At 34.9% G+C, this 23,577-nt stretch overlaps 4 protein-coding genes across 4 annotated transcripts; 3 read left to right on the top strand and 1 right to left on the bottom strand.

Moving 5' to 3' along the window:
* Positions 1 to 412: 412 nt before the first annotated feature.
* Positions 413 to 5,839, top strand: LOC137733880 (protein GET4-like). The gene is made up of 12 exons (XM_068473084.1): positions 413 to 551; positions 1,126 to 1,205; positions 1,521 to 1,599; positions 1,744 to 1,825; positions 2,088 to 2,238; positions 2,905 to 2,995; positions 3,383 to 3,466; positions 3,648 to 3,694; positions 4,605 to 4,733; positions 5,092 to 5,176; positions 5,282 to 5,368; positions 5,580 to 5,839. The coding sequence occupies exons 1-12, from the start codon at positions 504 to 506 to the stop codon at positions 5,595 to 5,597; spliced, it is 981 nt and encodes a 326-aa protein (XP_068329185.1). The 5' UTR covers positions 413 to 503; the 3' UTR covers positions 5,598 to 5,839.
* On the bottom strand, positions 5,759 to 9,875 carry LOC137733881 (uncharacterized). The gene is made up of 3 exons (XM_068473085.1): positions 9,682 to 9,875; positions 6,190 to 6,529; positions 5,759 to 5,961 (listed from the first exon to the last, which is right to left on the bottom strand). Exons 1-3 carry the CDS (start codon positions 9,837 to 9,839, stop codon positions 5,896 to 5,898), a joined length of 564 nt encoding a protein of 187 aa, XP_068329186.1. The 5' UTR covers positions 9,840 to 9,875; the 3' UTR covers positions 5,759 to 5,895.
* A 142-nt stretch (positions 9,876 to 10,017) lies between these two features.
* LOC137734879 (pentatricopeptide repeat-containing protein At2g16880-like) lies at positions 10,018 to 13,841 on the top strand. Its single transcript, XM_068474192.1, has 3 exons — positions 10,018 to 12,464; positions 12,746 to 12,834; positions 12,929 to 13,841. Exon 1 carries the CDS (start codon positions 10,061 to 10,063, stop codon positions 12,377 to 12,379), a length of 2,319 nt encoding a protein of 772 aa, XP_068330293.1. The 5' UTR covers positions 10,018 to 10,060; the 3' UTR covers positions 12,380 to 12,464; positions 12,746 to 12,834; positions 12,929 to 13,841.
* An 8,057-nt stretch (positions 13,842 to 21,898) lies between these two features.
* On the top strand, positions 21,899 to 23,192 carry LOC137733155 (LOB domain-containing protein 1-like). The gene is made up of 2 exons (XM_068472317.1): positions 21,899 to 22,325; positions 22,749 to 23,192. Exons 1-2 carry the CDS (start codon positions 21,957 to 21,959, stop codon positions 23,076 to 23,078), a joined length of 699 nt encoding a protein of 232 aa, XP_068328418.1. The 5' UTR covers positions 21,899 to 21,956; the 3' UTR covers positions 23,079 to 23,192.
* The last annotated feature ends 385 nt before the right edge of the window (positions 23,193 to 23,577 follow it).

The raw sequence follows: 23,577 nt of genomic DNA, 5'->3' as shown, positions 1-23,577 counted from the left end.
TGAAGGTGGAGATGAAGCAAAATCAGATGATAATGGAGTCGCAGAAATAGATGGTGGATGCTTGTGTGAATGCATTGTGGGAAACCAAGAAGAAGAAGAAGATGAAGGTCGTCTCACTTTATGATTCGTAGATGGAGTGATCTGAGCAGCTGAGCGGAAAGAGAAGAGGGAGGGATCGGGGAAGAGGGAGGGTGGGTTTTTTTTTTTTTTTTAATTTTTTAATATTGAAGCGGAGTCATATTGACACGTGACGCTCAATTATTGTGCACGTGAGCGTCACGTCATCCGTTAATAGAAATTCTAACTACAAACTTAACGGATGTATGAAACTGTTTTAAAATTAAGACTTGAGATGACTCTGAAATGAAAAAAATATTGAAAACATGAGGTAGTAAACAGTGTTTTGCCCTTTTTTTTTTTTTTTTTTTTTGTGTGATTGAGTTAGAGAGTACAACCTTTGCTCACTTTGAACTCGACGCTCAAAGAAACTGAGACCCATCATCATGTCGCGGGAGAGACCCAAAAGAGGCGCACTGCCTCCCGCCCAAGAGGTACGCCACCTCAAATCCTGCTTTCCAATCTCTTGGTTTCCTCAAGTTTTCTGTAATCTTTGTGTTTCCGCAATTCGGAAACGTTTCGATTGGAGAATTCATATGACGGGTTTTGTTTTCTGCGCTGAAATTCATGGAAGTTCTCCGATTTGAGATTCTGATTCGTAATTTTCTCTACTTTTTGAAGAATTGTGATATATATAAATATGATCAGCTCTCTGTTTTGTGTTTGTTTGATTTGGAATGTGATATGCTCAATGTTAATCGTATTTGCTGATTCTAGTCCATAACGCTGCTTATTGCTTTTGGCTTTTGACTTTTGATCTAAAAACTTATAATTTCTTCCACAAAAGGTTTTTGCTTTAGATTTCCTACATTCCAAAGTAACAATTGCAGCCTGAATTTGGTTGTTGAGATTATGGTAATGTAATAAATCTCGTTTTGAATGCTTGCTTACTTTGATACTCGATGCTTAGTTTTGATGAAGAACAGTTTTCAGTTTCATTCTATCAGCCAGTTGGTTTCAGGAAGGATGGTTTCCAATTGCATTTTTGTTTTTCTACTTTAAATGCAGAATATTGAGAAATTAGAGAAAGTTGTAGAGGAAGGTAATTACTATGGAGCTCAACAAATGTACAAATCTATTAGTGCAAGGTACGAGTCATATGCTCTTTATAATTTCTGCGTAGATAGTTTCTGTTATTTAGTTTCGAGGCTCAAGAATATGATCATTCAGGAAAATATTGGGAATTGTACCAACAGAAATTCTCCAATGTGGGATAAATCTTGTGGGATGCGAGTGCCTGCTTGATTGGCTGGGTTCACATCTTGCAAGATTTTTCCCACATTGGAGAAAGCCTCATTTTATTTAACAGTGAGAATGGCTGTTGAGGAACCCAGGAACCCATTTTCTTCATTTGTCTTTCGTAAAGGCATGCACGTTGATCAAATACAGATGCTTTATTGCAGATATGTAGCTGCTCAGAGGTTTTCTGAGGCTGTGGATATCCTTCAGTCCGGCGCATGCAACCAACTGAAACATGGGCAGGTCATACTTTCATGGCTCTGCGTTTTGAGATACAAATTTGCATGATTTGGACATAGTCAAGATACAAACATGCAGAAAATATATCATGACATTTCATAGTCAAATCCGTATTACTGACACCGTATATATGGAAAACAAGTTCAGGTTACTTGTGGTGCTGAGTTGGCTGCTTTGTTTGTGGAAACACTTGTCAAAGGAAGATTCCCTTATGACGATGAAACACTAGGTCAGTTGTTATCATATGGTATTGAATTAAATTCTCTATTGGTTCACTGTTGGCTTGTTCTTACCTTCTGTAGTAATTTTGAACTTCTCGTGGTTGGTTCTTCTAGTGGGTTTTATTCGTATCAGAGTATCAGTGTTATGATAAATAGAATTTTTGGATATGATTCACATGTTTTCCTAGCCATTTTCAGTGTTTTGGTCTTTCTAGTACTATAATGCTTCTATTTTTTTCGTGATCATGACAAAATTTATTTTTTTGTCAGGTCGTGTCAGGAAAATTTATAAAGCATTTCCTCGGATACCTGTGCCACAGCAGTTAGGGGATTTAGATGACATGCAACAACTTTCTGAAACACTTGGGGAAGCAAAAACATGTGTTGAGGGCTGCTCATCGTTCCTAAAATCTGCTCTTAAGTGAGTTTTGTTCAAGATTTTCCTTTTCCTGATTTGGAGAGAGATTTCATGGTTATGGTTTGGTCTTTTATGTGTGAGTTAAGATATTTGATTCCTCTTTATCTGAATATTCAATGCTATTTGATATTCATGTGGTTTTTTCTTTTGTCTAATCCATGCGTTTTATCTACAATTAACTCTAACTATGTGTTTAGTTGGTGGGAAAAAGGGGCTTGAGAATGGGAAATCATTTACCTTCCCATGTTGGATAAGTGCAAGGAAGAGAAGAAATTTGGTAATAAATGATAAATGTTGGGAAAGAAGAGAATGTCGTTACTCATACCCTTTTAACAAAAGCTAACCGGCCCCCTCCCCGCTTTTTTCAACATTTACTAGCATTTTTTATAGGTGTTTAGGACAAAATTGCCGTAATTAATTATTGAAAAACCAATTATAACCCACATTTGCACTTCATATTGAACTTCTTTTTTTTTTTCCCAACTTTATCCATATTAAGGAAATTATCAATTTTGATCCTTTATTTCCTAGTTACTTTCCTAATTATACTAAACATGTGTGTACACGACGAGCATGCACACAATATGTATTACATATGCACTTTACTTTATATCAGATCCTATAGTGTCATCGAGCACTGAAAATGCGTTGCTGTTTCTCTCTTTTCAGGTGGTCTAAGGAGTTTGGTGCACCCAAGGGTGGAGCTCCAGAAATACATGTCATGTTAGCGAACTACATATATTTTGAATCTCCTGAGGTGGTAAGTAGCATCTTGATTGTGTTCTTTGCTGTGCTTGCGGCTGTCCATAATCCTTTAGTATTTGGCTCTCGAGTGCATACATTTCAAAGATTGTCCCCATAGTCCGCTTTTTTGCAAATGCCTGCTTATTAATTGCTAGCAAGTTCAGATGGAATATTGGACCAACAGATCATTATTTATACAAATTTGTTTACTGTCATTTTGGTGATTGCGTCATCTTTCCAATGTTTTATTCTGAAGCACTTTTTGCGCTTGAAAATGTTTTGGAAGACATGTTGGAATTGTTTTTTTTTGTTTTTTTTTTTTTTTTTGGTAGTTCCATACTGTTCAAACTATTCTTGCTGTAAGTGCAGAGTGAACACCATTATCTGTTTGATTGCCTTGCAGGACATGGTTAGAGTGTCGCATCATTTTGTTCGAGGAAACAACCCCAAAGAGTTTGCTTCAACTTTAGTAAATTTTATGGGCAAGGTGAGCTACAAAATTATAGTTAGTATCTCCTCTTTTAGCACTAGAAAATCATCTTCGACAAAAAAAAAAAAAAAAAAAAAAGAGATTAATTTTCACAAATGCAGAAAAAGGTATGTTACAGAATTATAGTTAGCTTTTTGATAGAAAGTTTTTATGGGGTTCATACTTCTTGACCATGCAGTGTTATCCGGGGGAAGATGATTTGGCCATTGCACGAGCGATTTTAATGTAAGCCTTTTCTCCACTATGTACTTGTGTAGGCAATTCACTCTTCCGTTCTGGTTGATATCATTGATGATAGTTGAACAACCAATCTGGATCCTGAATCCTGAATTCGCTTACAGAATTTTAATATAGCTTCAATTCTGAGGTTCACAATGAGTGCAATAAATCCATGGCCTAATTGAAGTTTCCGTAAAAACTGAGAACAATAACTTAGTTATGATGTAATGTGGGAACTTCCCTTCTAATTTTCAAGGGTAGTCTAAAATACATTGTGGATTTTATGAACATAGTGCAATTTAAAATTTTGATTTGGGCTTTTTAGCCAAAATGGTCCCTAAGATTTTCATTACACATAACTTTGGTCCCTGAGATTTAAAATCAATAGAAGTGGTCCTTGAGATTGTCCACCATCCATTATTTTGGTCCTTACATTAAAAAACTCCGCTAAGTGGTCCCTGAGCTTTTTAACGGAAGGACCAAAATGATGGATGGTGGACAATTTCAGGGACCAAAGTTACGTGTTATGCAAATCTTAGGGACCAAAGTTATGTGTTATACCTTCAACTTAACGGAGTTTTTTAACGGAAGGACCAAAATAATGGATGGTGGACAATCTCAGGGACCACTTCTATTAATTTTAAATCTCAGGGACCAAAGTTACGTGTTATGCAAATCTCAGGGACCATTTTGACTAAAAAGCCTTTTGATTTGTTGGGTGGCACTATGAGTTCATTTGAACTTGCTTTCAAAGTGTGCACTCAAAATTGGGAGATCCTCGACGAATATACACATTCAACTACCGTTTTGTCATGTTTATGTACTTTTCATTTGCCTTCATTCTGAGATTGAGCAGTAGGCTAATCGAGCTAATTCTGTTTTCCTATAGAGCTGATTTTGTGTCTTTCTGGTGTAGGTATTTGGCAGTTGGTAATCTGAGAGATGCCAATATTCTCGTGGATGAGATAAAGAAGCAAGTGGAGTCTAAGCAGCTCGACTTTCCCAAATCCAATTTGATCCAGTTCATCAATTTTCTTTTGCAAACGTATGTTGCTTTCAATTCTTTCTTTTTATTCATGAACCGTAACAATCATATATCCCATCTCTAGAGAAGGATCCGTAACAATGTCATCAGTCTTAACGGAATTTGGAGTATGATATAAGAAAATGATATGTACTGTTGCTTGTGCGATTTTTGGTGACTTGGGCAATCAAATATTGATTTAGTAACCATACTGGAAATATGCAATTTAGGTATGCCCCTGATCTTCATGCCTCAAAATATCAATAGCCAAAGTCCCAAGAGATCATAAAGATTTAATTAGATTATGAAATAAGGAGCCTCAATTATTGATGTGTATGGTACAAGGTTTACACATTGCTGAATGTTATTCTCAATGCAGGTTGCTGAGAGATGCTCTTCCGCTTTTTAATATGTTGAGAGAGAGATACAAATCAAGCTTGGACAGAGAACCAACATTTCATGAGGTATGCAGTTTTTCTGCGCGACCACCTTTTACAAATTTGTGTCAAAATGTCTCTCTCACTAAGGTGTGCGGTGTGTTTTGTGCTAACATTAAATTTATGGTTTAGTTGCTGGATGAAATCGCGGAGAAGTTTTATGGAGTACGGCGCAGAAATCCGCTGCAAGGGATGGGAATGTTTGGCGAGATTTTCAAGGTAATTGTGCATTGTCCACAATACTGTAGGTTGCAATGGAGTTGAACTCTTGTGAATGATTAACTATAATTTGTTATGAAAACTTCAAAAACTAGAATGGCGAGTAATTCACAAATAATAACGATATTACTGTGACAGAAACTGTTCCAAAAATGGAATCTTGAAATAATCGAGCGGCATTCTTATTGCAATCTCAATCCTTGTTATGCAGATGATGGGGGCTGAATAGTGACGCAAAGGAACTTAGCGTTCTTGCTTCCTTCAGCGGAGCATTGATGCGAATTTCTTGTGCCGGTTGGAGTGTTGGAGTGTATTTATATTTTTTGATTCTCTAGAAACAATTTTCATGAAGTGTTTCTTAATGTTGTAAGATTTATATTATCTTTCACCAAGAAAGATACAGATTCTGAATATTCCAAATTGTAATTCTTCCGGATTCTGAAATTTGAGTACAGAAATCCGTTTATTTAAGATACGCATCTCTGAAACAAGTTCAGAAGTGGAAATCACAAACGGAAAAATTACAGTCACTCGTCGATCAAGAACTTCACTCCATTCTCCTTCAGAAAGTTATGTGTCGTGTGATCAACCTCCTGCAACAAAAAATGGCCGTCTGATTGAGGTTCCATTTCCAGTTTTGCCCAAACCAACAGGTAAGTCTCAGCTGTCACCGAGATATCTCCCCATGTTCCTATAGCGCCCATCAGGTGACCAGGTCACGGGCGTTAGGAACATGGAGACATATCCCCAGTTTCACGCAAGTTTCTCAACCAAACCCGCAAAAGCATAATTGAAAGAGTAGAGGAAAGGCCGAAGCTCACGTTGGTATCGCTCAGCTCCAGATTGTAGAAGTCCATAGTCCCCGCCCTGAACAAAGGCCCCGCATGCCACGTCCCGATATTAAGCTTCAGGAACTTGGGACCCGTAATCTTGAAAACCCGAACGTCCGCCACAGCTGGCGGCACGTAGAAATGGCCGGAGGCACAATGAGACTGCACCACATTGTTGCCTTCACGGTCCTTGCTTTCAACAATGGAAGGCTTGGCCACTCCGAGATACCAAACGTGGCCGCTGATTGAACCGAGGCACTGCGTCACGCTAGCATGGTGTGTGATCGTTGAGAACTTGAGCGGCCTATCTTGAAGATTCATTATGTAGAACCTGTAAACATGAACCAAAGTTGAAATGTGACACTAAAAAGTAATTTTGTTTTGCTTCTCGAAATTATACATCGTGTTATTTTGCTAGACCGTAAATCAATATCGTGTATTGAATAATATAATCAATCAGATATCTTGCAATTGCTCAAAATAACTACAAAATTTCTGAATGTGAAGGTCACATTGTCACTTTTCCTAGGTCTTTTGACTTTGCTGGACTGTTTTAGTTTTCCACTTTTCCTATGCTACTGCTGGAGTTCTGCTTTTGCAGAGCGTACATGCTAGGATTGTGATTTACTTGATCACAATTATATAGCCGTTAAGCATTATTAGTGAACTTAAGTTGTTTTACTTAGTTAATTAGTTTATTTAGTGAGTGGCCAGCTGGCAATGGTTGTTTGTGAAAGGGAATATAAGCACCAATAGTCTGAGAGTCCTTGTAACGGTATTTTGATTAAAAAAACAATATTACAAAAATATTCAGTTCTCTCTCTATCTTCTTCCTCCATACCCTCTACCATTGTTACTAGCTACTTGCAGGTTGAGCTAAGGAGCTGGAGCATTGATCCTAACAGTACAGCATATCAATGGAACATGATTGGGGAAAATGAAGGTTTACAAATTGATTGGTTACTCTTACTCTCTAGAATTGTAGATTGTTGGTCCCGATCCGTTCCGAAATATCGAAAACATATTGTGATTTCCGAAATTTCGGTTTGGGGTAGATAAAGTCCCGTCCCAAAAATAGTCAATTTGGGATTTGGGATCCCTTTCCATACCGAACCAGCCTTAGCAGATACTATCTTTCGTTGAAAAAAAAAAAAAAAAAAAAACCTGGGCTTTGCTAATTGTATTTTTTTAGGATTTTTTTAGATATAGACCCTTGCAACTCTTATTTTCTAGATAAAAATCCACCTAATTCTAAACATAAAAATAAAATCCAAATTTGAAAAAAACTGCCAAATAGAAAAGTAATTGACCTATTATTACAAAATATTTACAACTTGTGCCACAATATTCAAATCAAATCAATAAATATTATTACTTACCTTAATTTTAATGAACAAATAATTATTGCACATACTATTACCCCTAACATATATAAAAATATAGACACACACACACACACACAAATACATTCAAAAGTATATCATACTACTAAAAGTTCAATATACATATAATTTACCTATATGTATATAGTACTGCTATACGTTCAAATATATATATGTGCAGTACTAACATATATGTTAAAAAATTATTATATGTAATTAGTTTACCTATTTGTAAATTTATGATTAGCAAATAATATATTTTGTAGGTAAATTAATAATATTTTGTAGGTAAATTAGTATTAAATAAAATAATATTGCTTTATTATGTAGGTAAATTATTTTGCATATATTGGGTTTGTTTATTATGTAGGTAAATGATTTTTCATGTATTTTACATACATAGGGTAAATTATTTTGAGCAATCTAACAATTTAAAATTTTAATAGTAGGTGCCCTATTTGAATCAAATAAATTTTTTTTTTTTTTGGTAAATTATTTTGCATGAAGTTTTACATATATTAGTCATTTTTTTTATATGTGTGTGAAATATTTACCTACATTAATATGTAAAATATAATTTTAGTGACTTAATTAAGCATGTCAATATATTACATTTGTATTGTTATTATATATTAGGCAATGAATTTATAACAAATGTTTTTTTAGTAAAATTATTAATTCTCCCTTATAATTCACATGACATTAATTGTGTACATCAAACATTCAAATATGGGTATTTTAGGCATTTACAAAATTTTAAAAGGGAAAATTAGAATGTCCTACATCTTTTCTGTAGTTGTTAGATTAAATATTCATCACTTTTAAAGATTTAATTAAGGTGCTTTGACCAATTGCTGCCTCAATAATTTTCTATTTATTTAATTTTCATGTCATTAATTTAAATGCATTTATATAGAGGCATAAGATAGATTAGCAACTAATTACCTATAATATAGGAATTTAATTTCGTCAATCCCCTTCTACGCATTAAATGACATTTTTTTTAATAAAATAAAATAAAAAAATTAATGAACTAATTCCTCATTACCGTATTATCAGTATTTAAAAGGAAAAAAAAAATCTCCTTCTATTAAAAATGTCTCAATAAAAAGTCTTCAATACATATTTTTTCACGTATAGATATATATAAAATATACTTAAAACTTATGATACATTTGAGAATAAAAGTATAGACTTTTGGTACGTTTAGATTTCAAATATACCGAGAAACCAAATGTACCAAAAATTCAAATGTACCATAAAACTAAATGTACCCATTGTTATGTAACCCTTTTGGTACGTTTAGATTTCAAATGTACAGAGAAACCAAATATACCATAAAACTAAATATGCCTATTTTCAAGTAACCATTTTGGTACGTTTAGATTCCAAATGTACCAAAAGAACAAATGAACAAAAAATCACAAATGCACCACAAAACCAAATATCTCTATCAGATACCCTTTTGGTACATTTACATTTCAAATGTACCAAGAAATACAAAAAATCAAATCCACTATAAAACTAAATGTGTTCATATTATAGGTAACTAGACGTAGCTATATAATCAAACAAATCTTTATTATGTGTTGGCTCTTCTAAATAATAAAATATGACAATTTTTTTTAAATATTCTACTATATTCACAAAAAAAAAAAAAAAAAAAAAAGAGAGAAAGAAGGTAAAATTATAACAAACAATAAAAAAATGCATAGAGATGGATAATAAATGCATAAATATAGGGATAAGAGGAAAAGAAAAAAAAAACAAAATGTCCAGGGAAAATCGTGAAAAATTAAAATTCTAAACAAAATTGAACTTATGTGAAAAACTGAAATTAATAACCAAAATTTTAGGAAAATGTTTGATCAAATTTTCAAAATGAATGTATGTTTAATCTAAAAAATTAAAAAACGAGACACCTATATCAAAATGTCCCGATTTTAAATATGTCAAGTCAAACATAATTAATAATTTGCTGATGTGGAATCTAGTAAATGAGTTCTATTCGAGTAAAAAAAGATTTTATGTGGAGAAAATTAAGTTTTATAGGCTAACGTTATATTTTCAGATTTTTTTTTATTGGTTGTAAATGTATTACCTTGGAACTCCATGGCTGAGGTCCAACTGAGCATCGCTAGGACCAAACACGTGGCCGTCCGGCGAAGCCTCCACCACCTGGCCGTACTCTCCAAAGCTCTCCGGAGTGGCTTCGACGGCCTTCAGCTTCACCCACTTAGACTCGCCGGAGATTTCCATCTCTCTTTGTTATTTCTTTTCTCTAAATAAAAATCCAAATATAAATATTTTCTGTTCCCTAACCGTCCTTTTATACGGATAAGGATCGAAACAATGCCGTTTCATTCAGGTCTAAATGAAACGCACCGTTTCGGGCTTCCCCAAACTCTAAACACAGTAGACTTTATTCCTCGTCTTCTTCAACCTGCTGCAACTCACACTCGCAAGTCACGGTTGCCTCCATGGCAGCTCCACCTCAAACCTTAACCCAACCCCAACTCCTCAAAACCCTAACCAACCTCTTGACCTCCACAAAAACCCTAAACCCAGAAACCCTAAAACCCCACATTCCGCATCTGACCCAACCCCTCCTCCTCTCCATCATCTCCTCCAAAACCCTAGCCTCCCAGCCCACCACCCTCCTCTTCTTCTTCCGGTGGGCCCAGGCCCACACGCCCTCCCTAACCCAATCCCCACAAACCCTCCTCGCCCTCCTCCCCTCCCTCTTCACCCACCACAAGTTCTCCGATGCCAAAGCCCTCCTCGTCCAATTCATCGCCGCCGATCGCCAGAACGATCTCCACCGCCTTATTCTACACCCGGACCCCACCGTCCCGAAGCCCTCGAAGGCCCTTCTGGACACTTCCATTGGGGCATATGTGCTATCCGGGAAACCCCACCTTGCAGCCCAAGTGTTTGATAAAATGAAGCGGCTTCGACTTCAGCCCAATTTACTCACCTGCAATACTCTGATTAATGGTCTGGTAAGGTACCGGTCCTCGCATTCGATTTCATTGTCTAGAGGTGTGTTTAAGCATGCTGTTGAGTTAGGGGTTAAAGTGAATACGAATACTTTTAACATTTTGATATATGGGTATTGCTTGGAACATAAGTTTAGGGATGCTGTAGAGTTGTTGAGTAGGATGAGTGAATTCAGATGCGTGCCCGATAATGTGAGCTATAATACGATATTGGACTGGCTGTGTAAGAAGGGGCAGTTGAATGAGGCCCGGGACTTGTTGTTGGACATGAAGAATCGAGGTTTGTTTCCGAATAGGAACACGTATAACATTTTGGTTTGTGGGTATTGTAAGATGGGGTGGTTGAAGGAGGCAATGCAGGTGATTGAATCAATGACACGGAACAGTTTGCTGCCGGATATTTGGACGTACAATGTCTTGATTAAGGGGTTGTGTAGGGAAGGTAGGATTGAGGAGGCTCTGAGACTTCGGGTTGAGATGGAAGATTTGAAGTTGATGCCTGATGTTGTCACGTATAACACATTGATTGATGGATATTTTGAGTGGAGGAGCGATTCAGAGGCCTTTAAGTTGATTGAGGAGATGCGTGAAAAGGGAGTGAAAGCAAATGCAGTTACTCACAATATAATAGTAAAGTGGTTCTGTAAAGAAGGGAAGCTGGATGAAGCCAGTGATACTTTAAGGAAGATGGAGGAAGATGGGTTTGCTCCTGATTGTGTCACTTATAATACTTTGATTAGTGAGTATTGCAAGGCAGGGAAAATGGCAGAAGCATTTAAAATGATGAATGAGATGGGTATGAAAGGTTTGAAGATGGACATCTTTACTCTCAATACTCTTCTTCACACTCTTTGCAGTGACAAGAAGCTCGATGAAGCATTTGAGTTGTTTCATACTTCAACTAAGCGGGGTTATATTCTTGATGAGGTAAGCTATGGAACCTTGATCATGGGATGCTTTAAGAACGAAAAGGCCAACAAGGGTTTTGAGCTTTGGGATGAGATGAAGGAGAAGCAGGTTGTTCCCAGCATTGCCACCTATAACACTATAATTGGAGGGCTCTGCCAATCTGGAAAAACTGATCAAGCATTCGACAAGTTGAATGAGCTTCTAGAGAGGGGTCTAGTCCCTGATGGAACTACATACAACACGATAATTCATGGTTACTGCCATGAGGGGAATGTTGAGAAAGCATTTCAGTTCCACAACAAAATGGTTGAGAAATCATTCAAGCCAGATGTCTATACATGTAATACTCTTCTTTGTGGGCTATGTAGAGAGGGTATGTTAGAAAAAGCTCTGAAGCTTTTTAACACATGGATTTCGAAAGGGAAAGACATTGATGCTGTTACTTACAACACATTGATCTCAAGCCTTTGCAAAGAAGGAAGGTTTGATGATGTTTTTAATCTTTTTTCGGAAATGGAAGAAAAGAAATTTGAACCGGACCAGTATACATACACTGCCATTTTAGGTGCACTTACTGATGCTGGTAGGATCAAGGAAGCAGAAGAGTTTATTTTGAAAATGATTGATATGGGAAAGTTACCGGGTTTGCCCTCAAAATTGGAGGAGGTGAAAAATGGAGTGACCGAAACTTCAGTTGAATCTGATTCAAGCACAGGTGCTTATTCAGAGAAAATCATTGAGTGTTGCTTTCAAGGTAAATACAAGGATGCAATGCACATTTTGGAAGAATCAATGCAGAAGGGCATGACCTTAAGTCGAGATGTTTATATTAATTTGATGAATGGGCTGATTAAGAGGCGAAAAAGCACATCAAAGGCTGTTAAGCTGTAATGAGACCTTAGGCTATTTTTGACAATGTCAGAGTGCACGAGCCTTGCCTGCGTGTTCCATTTGAATTTGACCACAACTGGACCAGGTACTACCTCTTGTTTTCTTATCTTTTCATGTTTCTCTAATCTTCTCATAGAATCCAGTTTCAGGTTTAATTCCCATACAATCTTCCTTAGTTCAAAAGAGTTAGCGGGAAGAACATAGATATATTGACAGTATGATTCACTTTGTAGATGCACAAGAATGAAATTTCATGGTACCAAGCAAACTTATGTTATTCACAAGTTTGCACTTTCTGTCTATTGTGAAAATACAAAAGAGCATCACTTTTTGTCTTGGAACTGAGTCCTGTTCAACATTTTGCAGTAATGACGAAGCCAAGGGAGATCGCAACAATATTATTTTGCTAATCTTTATGTTCTCTTTGGATATGCAAATGGAGCAAATGCAAATTGGTAAAGGAAGATTTATTTTACGTTTTGTTGATGTTTTTATTAGTGAGTGCTGATCAAAGATAAAATTAAGTTTGACATTTGTTGAATGTCACAGGTTCACATGAAATGAATGATGTTTCTTTGTCCATGCCATTAAATATGAGGTGTGGTCAGGTCCAATTAAAGGCGGGGCATGGAATCTTGTTCTCCATTCTGAGACCAAAACTGAGAATAAATGGCAGCTGAAAGTGGGCCTAGTTTTCGTGAAAGGCGTTTCTTATGGCTGATGTGAGGAGGAACTGGTTCATGAGGTTAGTAATAATCTGCACGACGTAAGAATATAGTTCAGTTCTCCTTCCAATGTATTCTTAATTTGAGAATGCTAGAGGGAAGAATGAAGGTGGTGAGGTTCCATATCAGCCTACAGTTTCGTACAAGAGGAAGTTTTCCCTTGGAACAGACCGTGACGTTTAAAAAGTGATTTGTGTCCTCTTGCATCTTTCTTAGCCTTTTGGACAAGATTTGAAGGTTTTTTTTTTTGCATCATTATTGACAATGGCGATTTCCGGGGTTTAAAGCACGTTTCAAGTATAATACCATCATCAAAGACTAATTCTCCCTGACTTCCAGACTTCCAAAACCATTCCTCTTACGAAAGAAGGGAAAGCCATGGTCAATGAAGGGCTGAAAGATACATTACTCATCACATATGCCTGTCAGAAATGAATTAGACGGTACTGATTTCAACGGTTCAGATTCATTTCGTTAGGGTTGAGCTCCAGAAAAGTGTCACCTCCACGCCTTCACGAGGATCCCTGCAATATCTGGTACAATTTGTGCTTTTCTGTAAAGTTACTTGTCAATAGTGAAAGGAAGATAGCGGTATTGAATAAGCTGAAAGGGTTGTATGCTTTTGCACACTGTATCATAGATGAACTGTCTTATTTCTTCCTGAAAAAAAGGAGCCGTGTAAATTAAGCGTTTGGATGATGGGAAGGGAAAGAAATTCAATAAAGCTTATGAAGGATGCTTGGTAGTATCTCCTAACCTCTACTTTTGCATTTCTCTAATGTACCACACAAAGAAATTCAATAAAGCGTTTGGATGATGTGATACACTTCTCCTTTCGACCTTCCAACACCAGGCAGGTGTCAAACTCCATACATCGTGTTACCACTTGGCACAAACAATTTTCTTTGTAACTGCACACACAAAAAAAATAAAAAAAGAAAAAAAAAAAGATATTCGCACGCCCATAGTCTCTTGCCCAATCTTTATTCTTGTCATTTGAGCTCACTAATAAATAATAGGAATCACTGGCGCAGAGTAAAAAAGTTACATGCAAACTTTTTGAAGTAGTTCAAAGAGGACTCGAATTTTACACTCTTTAGCACAAGATTTTGAGTCTCGCATGGCTACCATTTTAACTTTATTTTATTTTATTTCTTTAAAATCGGTTCATAAAATGGAAGTTTTTTTTCTTGGAGATTTATTTGATTTGTCATATTTTGTATTCAAAAAAGAGGTCATAAAATGTGTAGAAATCATTTTCCCTATCTAAAAAGCTATTTTTATCATCTCTCTAATAGAGAGATGGTACAATAAATCATAAGTGTAGCACTACTCTTTTCCTAAATATTTTACAGAAAACACATCAACGTTTGTCAAAAGTTGCATTCCTAACTCACTAAGTGAAAGCTTTAATTTGAATCTAAAATACAGGTAAAAAAAAAAAAAAAAAGAGTAGGGTTCCTTAGAAAGAGATGTACATACAACTGTTTTAGCAAATATAAAATTTTATAGTTGACTCTGTCAATATGATAAAGCAAAAGCTTATTAAACTTTTAAAAGTTTGAATTTGTCTCCAATTATTTAAATTCCTCATAATGATAAAGCAAAACCGTACTCGCTAATAACTTGCATGAGCTTTTGATGTTTTATCATTCATCATCTTTTTGCGTACGTTTTAGTTAATCTGAAACATTCAATTGCAAGATTTTTGTGGATTTGCAACTTTATCTACACAAATAACTGCAGTTAGGTTAACATGCCACAACATTTGGAATCTTTGCAAGTCCTATGCAACATTAATCTAAAGCCACTTTTGGTGCGTCAAATGTTTGGTCAGATTGTTTTTCACATCACCTCGTCGATGAAGTGAGTGAACTGTGGTTATGTGAAAATGGTCAATCATTCTACTTTTTGGGATTGAGGGAAACAGATGAAGGATGATGGGGATAAACTTGTCCTACGTATTATCGTTATGTCTCATCCTCTTCACGTATAAACAGTGACCGCTTAATCAAGAATTTCTCTACCATTAGCGTATGTATAATGTTTCAACCTTATCAGACATCAGTATCCATTTCCTGTTTGCAGTTTCATGTACCATGTTGTCCTATTTGGAAATTAAGAGGGCCTGCAGTACCAGTTTAATCAAAATTTTCAAAAAGCAGTACACCAAATGACCAAAACAGTGTTTTTCTTTGATTTTCTGAATCCCATGAACCAGAACCCAGAACCCAGAACCCTCTCTAGTATGAAACCATGAAAATTTGAAGACCAGGTGGATTTATCATTTACTTACGTTTGCAAGTTGGTTTCTGAGTTCTGAGTCTTCTGACCCCGACCTTTGAGAGAGAGTTTTCGGGATGGGGTGGGAGAAGTGGCATCCAACCGTTCCTAATTATTTGGATTGACATCTGATACGAATACATATACAGTACCGAGCATTCACATGCATTTTCTATTTCTCTTGTTTTCTAGTAACTGATGGTTTTCGTAGTGTTCCACAATTCCAAAATCTTCTTCCGGACAAGTTTGCATCTCTGGAGTGCTGCAAATACTGCCAGCTTTGCTTATCGATCTGGCAAATATGTACGAAAGCAACTTAGCATAAATTTAACCAACTATTTTTTACTGCATGCACAGTACTCTTAGGCCTCGGTTTGTTAAAAAATATTGGCTTGGGTAGGAGTATCACTATATTGATGGTTACTCACAAAGAAAGTTTTCCATTTTAATCTTACTATTTTTGTGGGGATTAGTAGGGATATCTTTTATTCATGGTAGCCTTTAACTTGGACAAATATGAAAGTTGTCACCTAATGTTTCCTTCAAAATACTTTCAATACAGTGAATAGTTCAAACCAAGTCAATCTTTTCTAATAAACGAGACCTTAAATTATAGAACCAAGAATGATACTATGGTTTAGACTCTCCATGGTTGTGCTACGAAATACTTTTAATACAGTGAATAGTTCAAACCAAGTCAATTTTCGTATGACCGTGATTGTCACTTACTATATACGTGATGAAGACGGTTATTTCATACTTTAGTCCTCCTAGTTAATTTGATTCTTGAATTTTTAGTATTTCATTTCGAATTTAATATAAAAAGAAAATCACGCTTTTTTTATTTCATATTTGAAACGATTCACATTCATGTTTTTAGTGTATGCATGTAAGAATTACAGTTCCTATTTTATTTGGGCAAGCATGCTTTAAACGTCTACGTGAATGGATCAATCACATCACTTAGAATCAAACCGATAATCTGTCGTAGACTCGTAGAGTTACAGCTAGCCAAAAGTAGTGAAAAAGGAGTGATTCTCTTTTCTATTATTATTTTTTTTCTCTTCTTCTCTTCTTTTTTATTTGAACGATCACAGTTAAATCACGTCAACATCTTATATTAATTTTTTATGAAAAATAAAGACAAAACAAAATAAAGAATATGAAATGAGAGAATGAAATGGAACAAAAAGATGATAAGAAAAAATTCTAGTCCGTGAAAAATAACGAAGGATCATAACCTATATGTCCCATCAGTGGTTGCTCACGTATTACATCCAATATTACCAAAAGACAGTATATAAAGGTTGATCGATCTACATCTGCAGATCACAAAGATTAATTAATTAGAAACCAAGAAAGCGTGTGAGAGTATTATTGGGGAAACCCAACCCATGCATGACAGAATTGACAGATATGATACAACAAAGTTCAACAAAGCAAAGCAACCAACGCGTGGACCTTATAAACTTTGTTCCATTGCTTCTCTACGAACAAATGGAGGACAGTTTGCAAATTCCATACACATTTGTCCGACCCAAATCCTACAAAAATGCTTCCTTGATTTGCATGGAAAATAAATTAATTAATATTATATGAAGAGAGAATATTTTTGTCTAGGGGAAGGGGTCCAAATTAGTCAGTTATTAGCCTTTGATTAAGTTGTACAAACTTAAGGAACATAATGATTATTGAATATTATTGAAGCAAAGCATATCTAACAACAACAAAAAGAAAAGTAAAGCATATGAAAAACATATTGTAAATGTGCATCACCATGTTGACTAGCATATTATTTGATCATTCAATTATTTCGATAAGATACCGATCGATTAATTATGCGATAGAGAGAGAAAATAAGACACGCAATATATACATGCTGCAGATAAGTTATTTCTGCAGTATTGTGACTTGACAGTGTGTACGAGTATATATATATGCCTTTGAAAGTTTTTTGATATTGTCGATGTATGTGGAAATATTCGAAAAATATATATAAAAAAAAAAGATATGAAAGAGAGGTGGATGAATCTAAACTTCACCTCATATTAAAGAAACTTTTAAGTTTAATTAGGTTAAAATTGACATATTTATCGATATTTTCGACCTGTGTTTAAAATATAGGTGTCGGTGGAAATTTTTACATTTCGTCCAAACCAATGTTTGACATTCTCTTTAAGTTTCATTTTAAATTTTCATTATTTTCATCGAAAGCAATCAATATCAATATTTGATATACCCATCCATATTTCCATAAAGTTTTATATCTATATTTCTACATATACCGATATTTTAAACATTGTATGCATGTCATGTATGGTTTGATAATTCATCAAACCACAATCTAGCTAGAATTTGGTCGTGTTTGTTTCGTTCTTGAAATTATTTTTCTTGTTTTTCTCCTCTTTGTTTTTAATCTAATTTGGAAAGATGATGAATCATGCATACGAACATGGAACTTTCAATTCATCTACAATTGCAGAAAAACTTGCAGTAAACGATTTGATCATTACAGTTTCTTGAGTAAGTGTGGCTAACGTTTGTTGAGTTCAGTCTTCTTTCCATAGGCGTGCATGATGCATGCACACTGGCCTAACTCAATAAAAGCCACATGCAATATATGCATGCGCAATGGCCTAACTCAATAAAAGCCACTATTTTAAACTAATAGTGCTTTTTTTTTTTTTAATTTTCAATTTTTTATAATTACAAGCAATATTATTTTGTCATCTAAATCTAAAGAAGGTGATAAATTTGAACCTGAGATGCAGTGACTTAAAGAGTATGAAAACTTTAGTTCCGATCCTTGATTAACTAAAATGTTAGACTGAAACTTTATTAATTTTAATATTTTACTTGAAGGAAAAAATGTTAAATTTTAATCTTAATTAAGAAATTCAATAAAAAAAAATTTTTGAACAAACAATATTAGGGGGGGTGAATTTAGCCTCACAATGGACTAGCAATAATGTGATTCAAATTTGTCTTTGGCGAGAATCGAATCTAAGACCTTTCACTTACAAGTGAGGAGTGGCAATAACAAAAATTACTAAATCCTTCTTAAAATCATGCAAATATTAATTCCCAATAGGGAATTTTAATTTCTTTTCCTCAAATCTGAATAGTGTGAAATCTAATTAGATTTTTTTATTATTTCAAAATAAATTTTTTTTATTTTTAGTTTTCCATATTGGTACGTTTAAATTAAAAAGAGTACATTTTATTATAAGATATGTGTACATTATAAATAAAAAAGTGAATAGATTTTGCACAAAGAAATACATTTTACAAAAAATAATTAAGTTAGTACATTTTACATATATATAACAAAGTGGTACATCTTTTTATGAAAAATGTGTACATTTGTAAATAAATTATAAGTATAAATAAAAGATTATAAAAATATAAGGGTACAAGTAAAAGTTTAAAAATATGGACGCAGAAAAAAAATTAATTGGTATTGGTACGTACATACTACAAAAATGGTTGCAAATTAAAGGATGAGTACAATTAAAAATAGAAATATATGATACAAAATTTGGCCATGAATATATATATGTCAAATGTAATGTTTCTAACACTAAATGGATCTATTTGGAAATGGTTAATTATTTTTTATTATAAAATTTAAATATGCTGATATGTAAATATTTTATTATTAAAATAATAATGTACATAAAAACCAAAGGACCTTGATGAAAATTGAAAACATATAAAGTTTTAATCAATGAAATACAAAAATGATGGAAAGAATTATCAGTGTAACTACAAATTTTTAATTGCTTATTTAGTAGCTTCATTAATTATTGAAAACATGTTTTTAAGTCAAAAGGAATTTGACTCTTGATCTAAGGAATAGTAGACAGTGGGTAATATTTATCTACGATTCTACAGTCACTTGTTAAAGCATCATTACTTTATAATGGAATCCCAATTCATTGATTTGTTTAATTAAGGGTGATTAAACAACAAGAAGTTTAGTTTCTTTTCTTCAAGTTTGGTTAAAGTCCACACGCAATAGACTACTATCACTTTCTATTTCTCTCCAATTGTCTTATCCTACAAATCCTAAAATTAATAAGCATCTTAATGGAAGAAGACTTACATCATCTCATTAATCAACTACATGCATATGCATGCATGTCTTTCTGATACATGCATGATGCATGTCCAACAACACGTTAATTTGTTTTGACAATGATACCAATTAATAGTCCTATTTAAAATGGTAATGAGTTACAAATCTAAGATAATTATGTTCCTTTCTCTTTTGAAAAATAAGCGATAAACTATTATTGATTCGAAAACTATTACAATGCTCACAAACAACACAACTTGAACAGAAAAAAAAAAAAAAAAAAAAAAAAAAACGGTTGTTCAATTGCAAAAGACATCGACATGAAGAGCAAACTTGGAGCATAAATTGCCTAATACGGGTAAGTCTTCTGAACATCACCATATACTTCCTTGGTCAAATTCCGTTGATATTTTGTGTAGAAATTTTTAAAATGCTTTAATTGATTACCATATATAAAATGAGAGAGTGATGTGAACCTTTAAGCGGGAAAAGACTTTGGTTAGAGCAAAGCCAAATTAGGGTGAGGAATAGATCGAGACTAAAACATAATCAAGTGGAAATTTTAGATATTAAAATGTGCAATGAGCCAACAAATTCTACGATGGCGTCCAACTACTTCCACCACGGCCACATTAAAAGAATTAGTTTTTTTCCAAGTGTAGGGAAAGAAAATGGCACTTGAATCGTAGAAATATTAACATACTCATATGATAAATGTCTCTTTTAAATGTCACATTCTTTTTGGGACCTTCTGGAAATGGATCCATCGACTGATTAGCTCTAGCCTTTTAACTTCTTAATTGTTCCATGTCTCATTTTCTTATTTCCCACGAGCCTACTTGCAATTCTCACCCAACTCCCTCTCGAACTATAGCTGACTTGGACCAATCAAGTCCCTGGCTAATTGGGGTCAACCTTCTGTCAATTCCATATGCCACATCATCACTTTGATTAGTTGTGTATTTAATTGGTTGCTAGAAAATAGTTTCTCTCTGTTGTGGCAGCATGCAGTTAGATAGCTAGTCCATAACACATATTAAAGAGGAAACTCATCCTTAATATTTTGATTATTTTATATGAACTACATAGTGAAACTCACCTATGTAATTAGTGTAAGAGCTATATATATATAGGGTAACCATATTTAAGGATTTTGATCACCTAAAAGCCTAGGTAAAAGTCATCATACGATTTTATCTTGTTTCAATTTTATTTATTATCCTTGATCCGGAAGTAACCTTTTCCTTTCCGGATGAAGTGATAGGAGGAGATTCTGTTAGCTAATTCTAATCAAATACTTATAGGCCACAATGTCTTAAGCGTTTACAGACACACTTAGCTAGTTTAGTAGCTAATCACAATAAATATAAGGTGTTAATGAATACTCTCAACATAAAAACAGCCACAAAATAAGTAGGATGTCCCACGAGTTTTAAATTTGTAAACTAAATGATGTGTCACTGATAAGAAATAAGCATGTTAATTCCTACAGCCAGCCATCATAGTTTTAGCCACTAATACAAGAATATATGACAGTGGCGTTAATTTCCTTATCATAGTTTTATATAAATCTATGTTTGCTTATTTTTTCTTGACTCTTTTTTTATCGTGTTTGCTGTTTAAACCACATGCATGAAACGTACGATCACAAGTTCCCTACTATGTAGTCGGGTTGTCTTCGCTACCTGTTGCTCAATCTAATGTCATTTACAGTGCTACGACGGCGTGGATGCGTAGATTTTTCCTGAGTAGGTATTTATATGTCCCCATGCATGAACGAGTATCATGATTTCAGTCCAAAAACGATGTACGTACGCTAGATGCTGATGAACAAGGCTTTCTTCTTCTTGATAGAGTTTATTTACAAATTTTATTTTTCAATCTTACTTGAATTTTAGGTTTTGTTGGGGAGCTACCTCAGTTGAAATTCTGTTGCAGTGTGAGTGTGTCATCACGACAAACTTCATTCACTATTACATTTCAAAAGTTGCTTGTACTAATTAGCACGAGATATTCTTCAAAACGAGTGTATATTGATATTTCAAATATGAAAAACCTTTTGAAAAATTACTTACCATGTCATATACGAAGAAATAATCACTTGTTATGAATTAATGCATGCAGGATCCATATATGCAAATAATGGGCTTACGACATATTAATTTGTACTAAAACATCCTTATCTCTACCAAAAAAATAGAGGATTAAAAAAATAAAAAAACCGAACAACAAATAGAGATTATATTAATTAAAATGGGCAAGTGATTCCAAACTGATGACGTCATCTCACTACCACAACCTCGCAAATGCTGACTCCACCTTTGACATATTAAGCCACCCCCTCCGTTCCCTCTTTGTTGTATCCAGTCCTGAGTGCTTGGTGCACTGCTCTCCATCCCTCTATATATATGTGCACTAGACATTGCCTCTTTTACTCCATAACTCAAAGCAACTCATAACTAAAGCAAAAGCTCGCTCAAAAACAACAAAAATGGAATTCGATGCCAAAACTACCACCACAATGAGTCCACCTCCATTCTCCTACTCTCCATCTTCCTCTCCTTCTTCTCCCATTACTGCATCATTTCCCTCCCCTAACTCTCATCCCTTATCTAGTTTATCTTCTCCTCATGCTGCTGCCAGTAATAATATTAGTACTAATCCGCTTCCCACCTCTCTTTCACCATCACCACCCCCGGCGCCACCTGTTGTTCTCAGCCCATGCGCCGCCTGCAAGATTCTCCGCCGCCGGTGTGCAGAGAAGTGCGTTTTAGCTCCATACTTCCCTCCTAATGAGCCCCTCAAGTTCACTATTGCCCACAGAATCTTTGGAGCTAGCAACATCATCAAGCTCTTGCAGGTAATTAGTTCAGTAGGTTGTAATTATTTCTGTTTACTGCACTAACTAATACACATATTAATCATGGGATTTTGTCAAAAGATCAAGAAAGTCATGAGGAACACTTTTTCAACTTTCACTTGTAAAAGTAGAATTTGTGGGCTTTTATTAAATTCTACAATGATTGTGACAGTAAACGCGTTGTAAGATTGCTGTTTTGGAATTGGGTTTTGCTTAAAAGAGTTATTCCGTTTTCACACTTGCGGTATGCAGCTATGAATCTAAACCATATATTTCAACAAAAACCAACATAATCAATGGTTCAGATTCACAATTTGGCAATAAAGCAGACTTGCTTGAAATATACCCTTGACCATAATTAAGTACTCTATTTGTGTATTTGGTCATGCACATTTAACAGTTATATGTACGAAAATTTTGCAGGAACTTCCAGAGTCTCACAGAGCGGATGCAGTGAGCAGCATGGTTTACGAAGCAAATGCCAGAATTCGAAACCCGATTTATGGCTGCGCGGGAGCAATTTTCCAGCTCCAGAAACAAATCGGTGAGCTCCAAGCCCAACTGGCCAAGGCACAAGCCGAGCTCGCTAACCTGCAATGCCAGCAAGGCAACATGATTGCCCTAATTTGCATGGACATGACACAATCTAAAGAAGAAGCCATTTTGCAGCAGCAACAGTCTAATTACATTGACACAAGCTGTTTTCTGGATGAAAACAATTCGGGCACGGCTTGGGAGCCTCTCTGGACATAAACAGTAATTTGTATGTCGATCATTTCACATTTGGAAAAAGACACTTCGAAAAAGTTTCGAAAAAGACACTTTGAAAAAAATGTCCAAAAGATTAAGTGTCCATCTCTTAATTAATTAAGGCATATAGAAATTATATATATAGGGGTTATGATGCTTTTTAAATAAGATTATTGTTAAACTTTAGATTCCTCTAGTTCTAATATTGGGAAATATATAAAGGGAGGGGAATGAGGAGACAGGAGGGCTGTCTTATTATTCTTAGTCTGTGCTAATTAATTCTTGTATCAAATTCAAAGCAATGATTTGGTAACCTAATTTTATATACATGTGGTGATGTATTTGCATTGTCAAACTTTCTCTTGACCTTCAGCTTCTTCTAAGTTTCAGCTATCCAGATCTCATGTCACAGACTCACAATGCCATAATTATTTCTTATTACAAGCGATAATAATACTCTAAGCTACAGTAAAAATAGAAGAGAGAATTTGAACCCGGGACA

The sequence above is a fragment of the Pyrus communis genome, chromosome 5 (genome assembly GCF_963583255.1).
Source record: "Pyrus communis chromosome 5, drPyrComm1.1, whole genome shotgun sequence".
NCBI lineage: Eukaryota > Viridiplantae > Streptophyta > Magnoliopsida > Rosales > Rosaceae > Pyrus > Pyrus communis.
The sequence above is the reverse complement of the archived record's forward strand: the minus strand, read 5'-3'. Positions and strand labels throughout refer to the sequence as shown.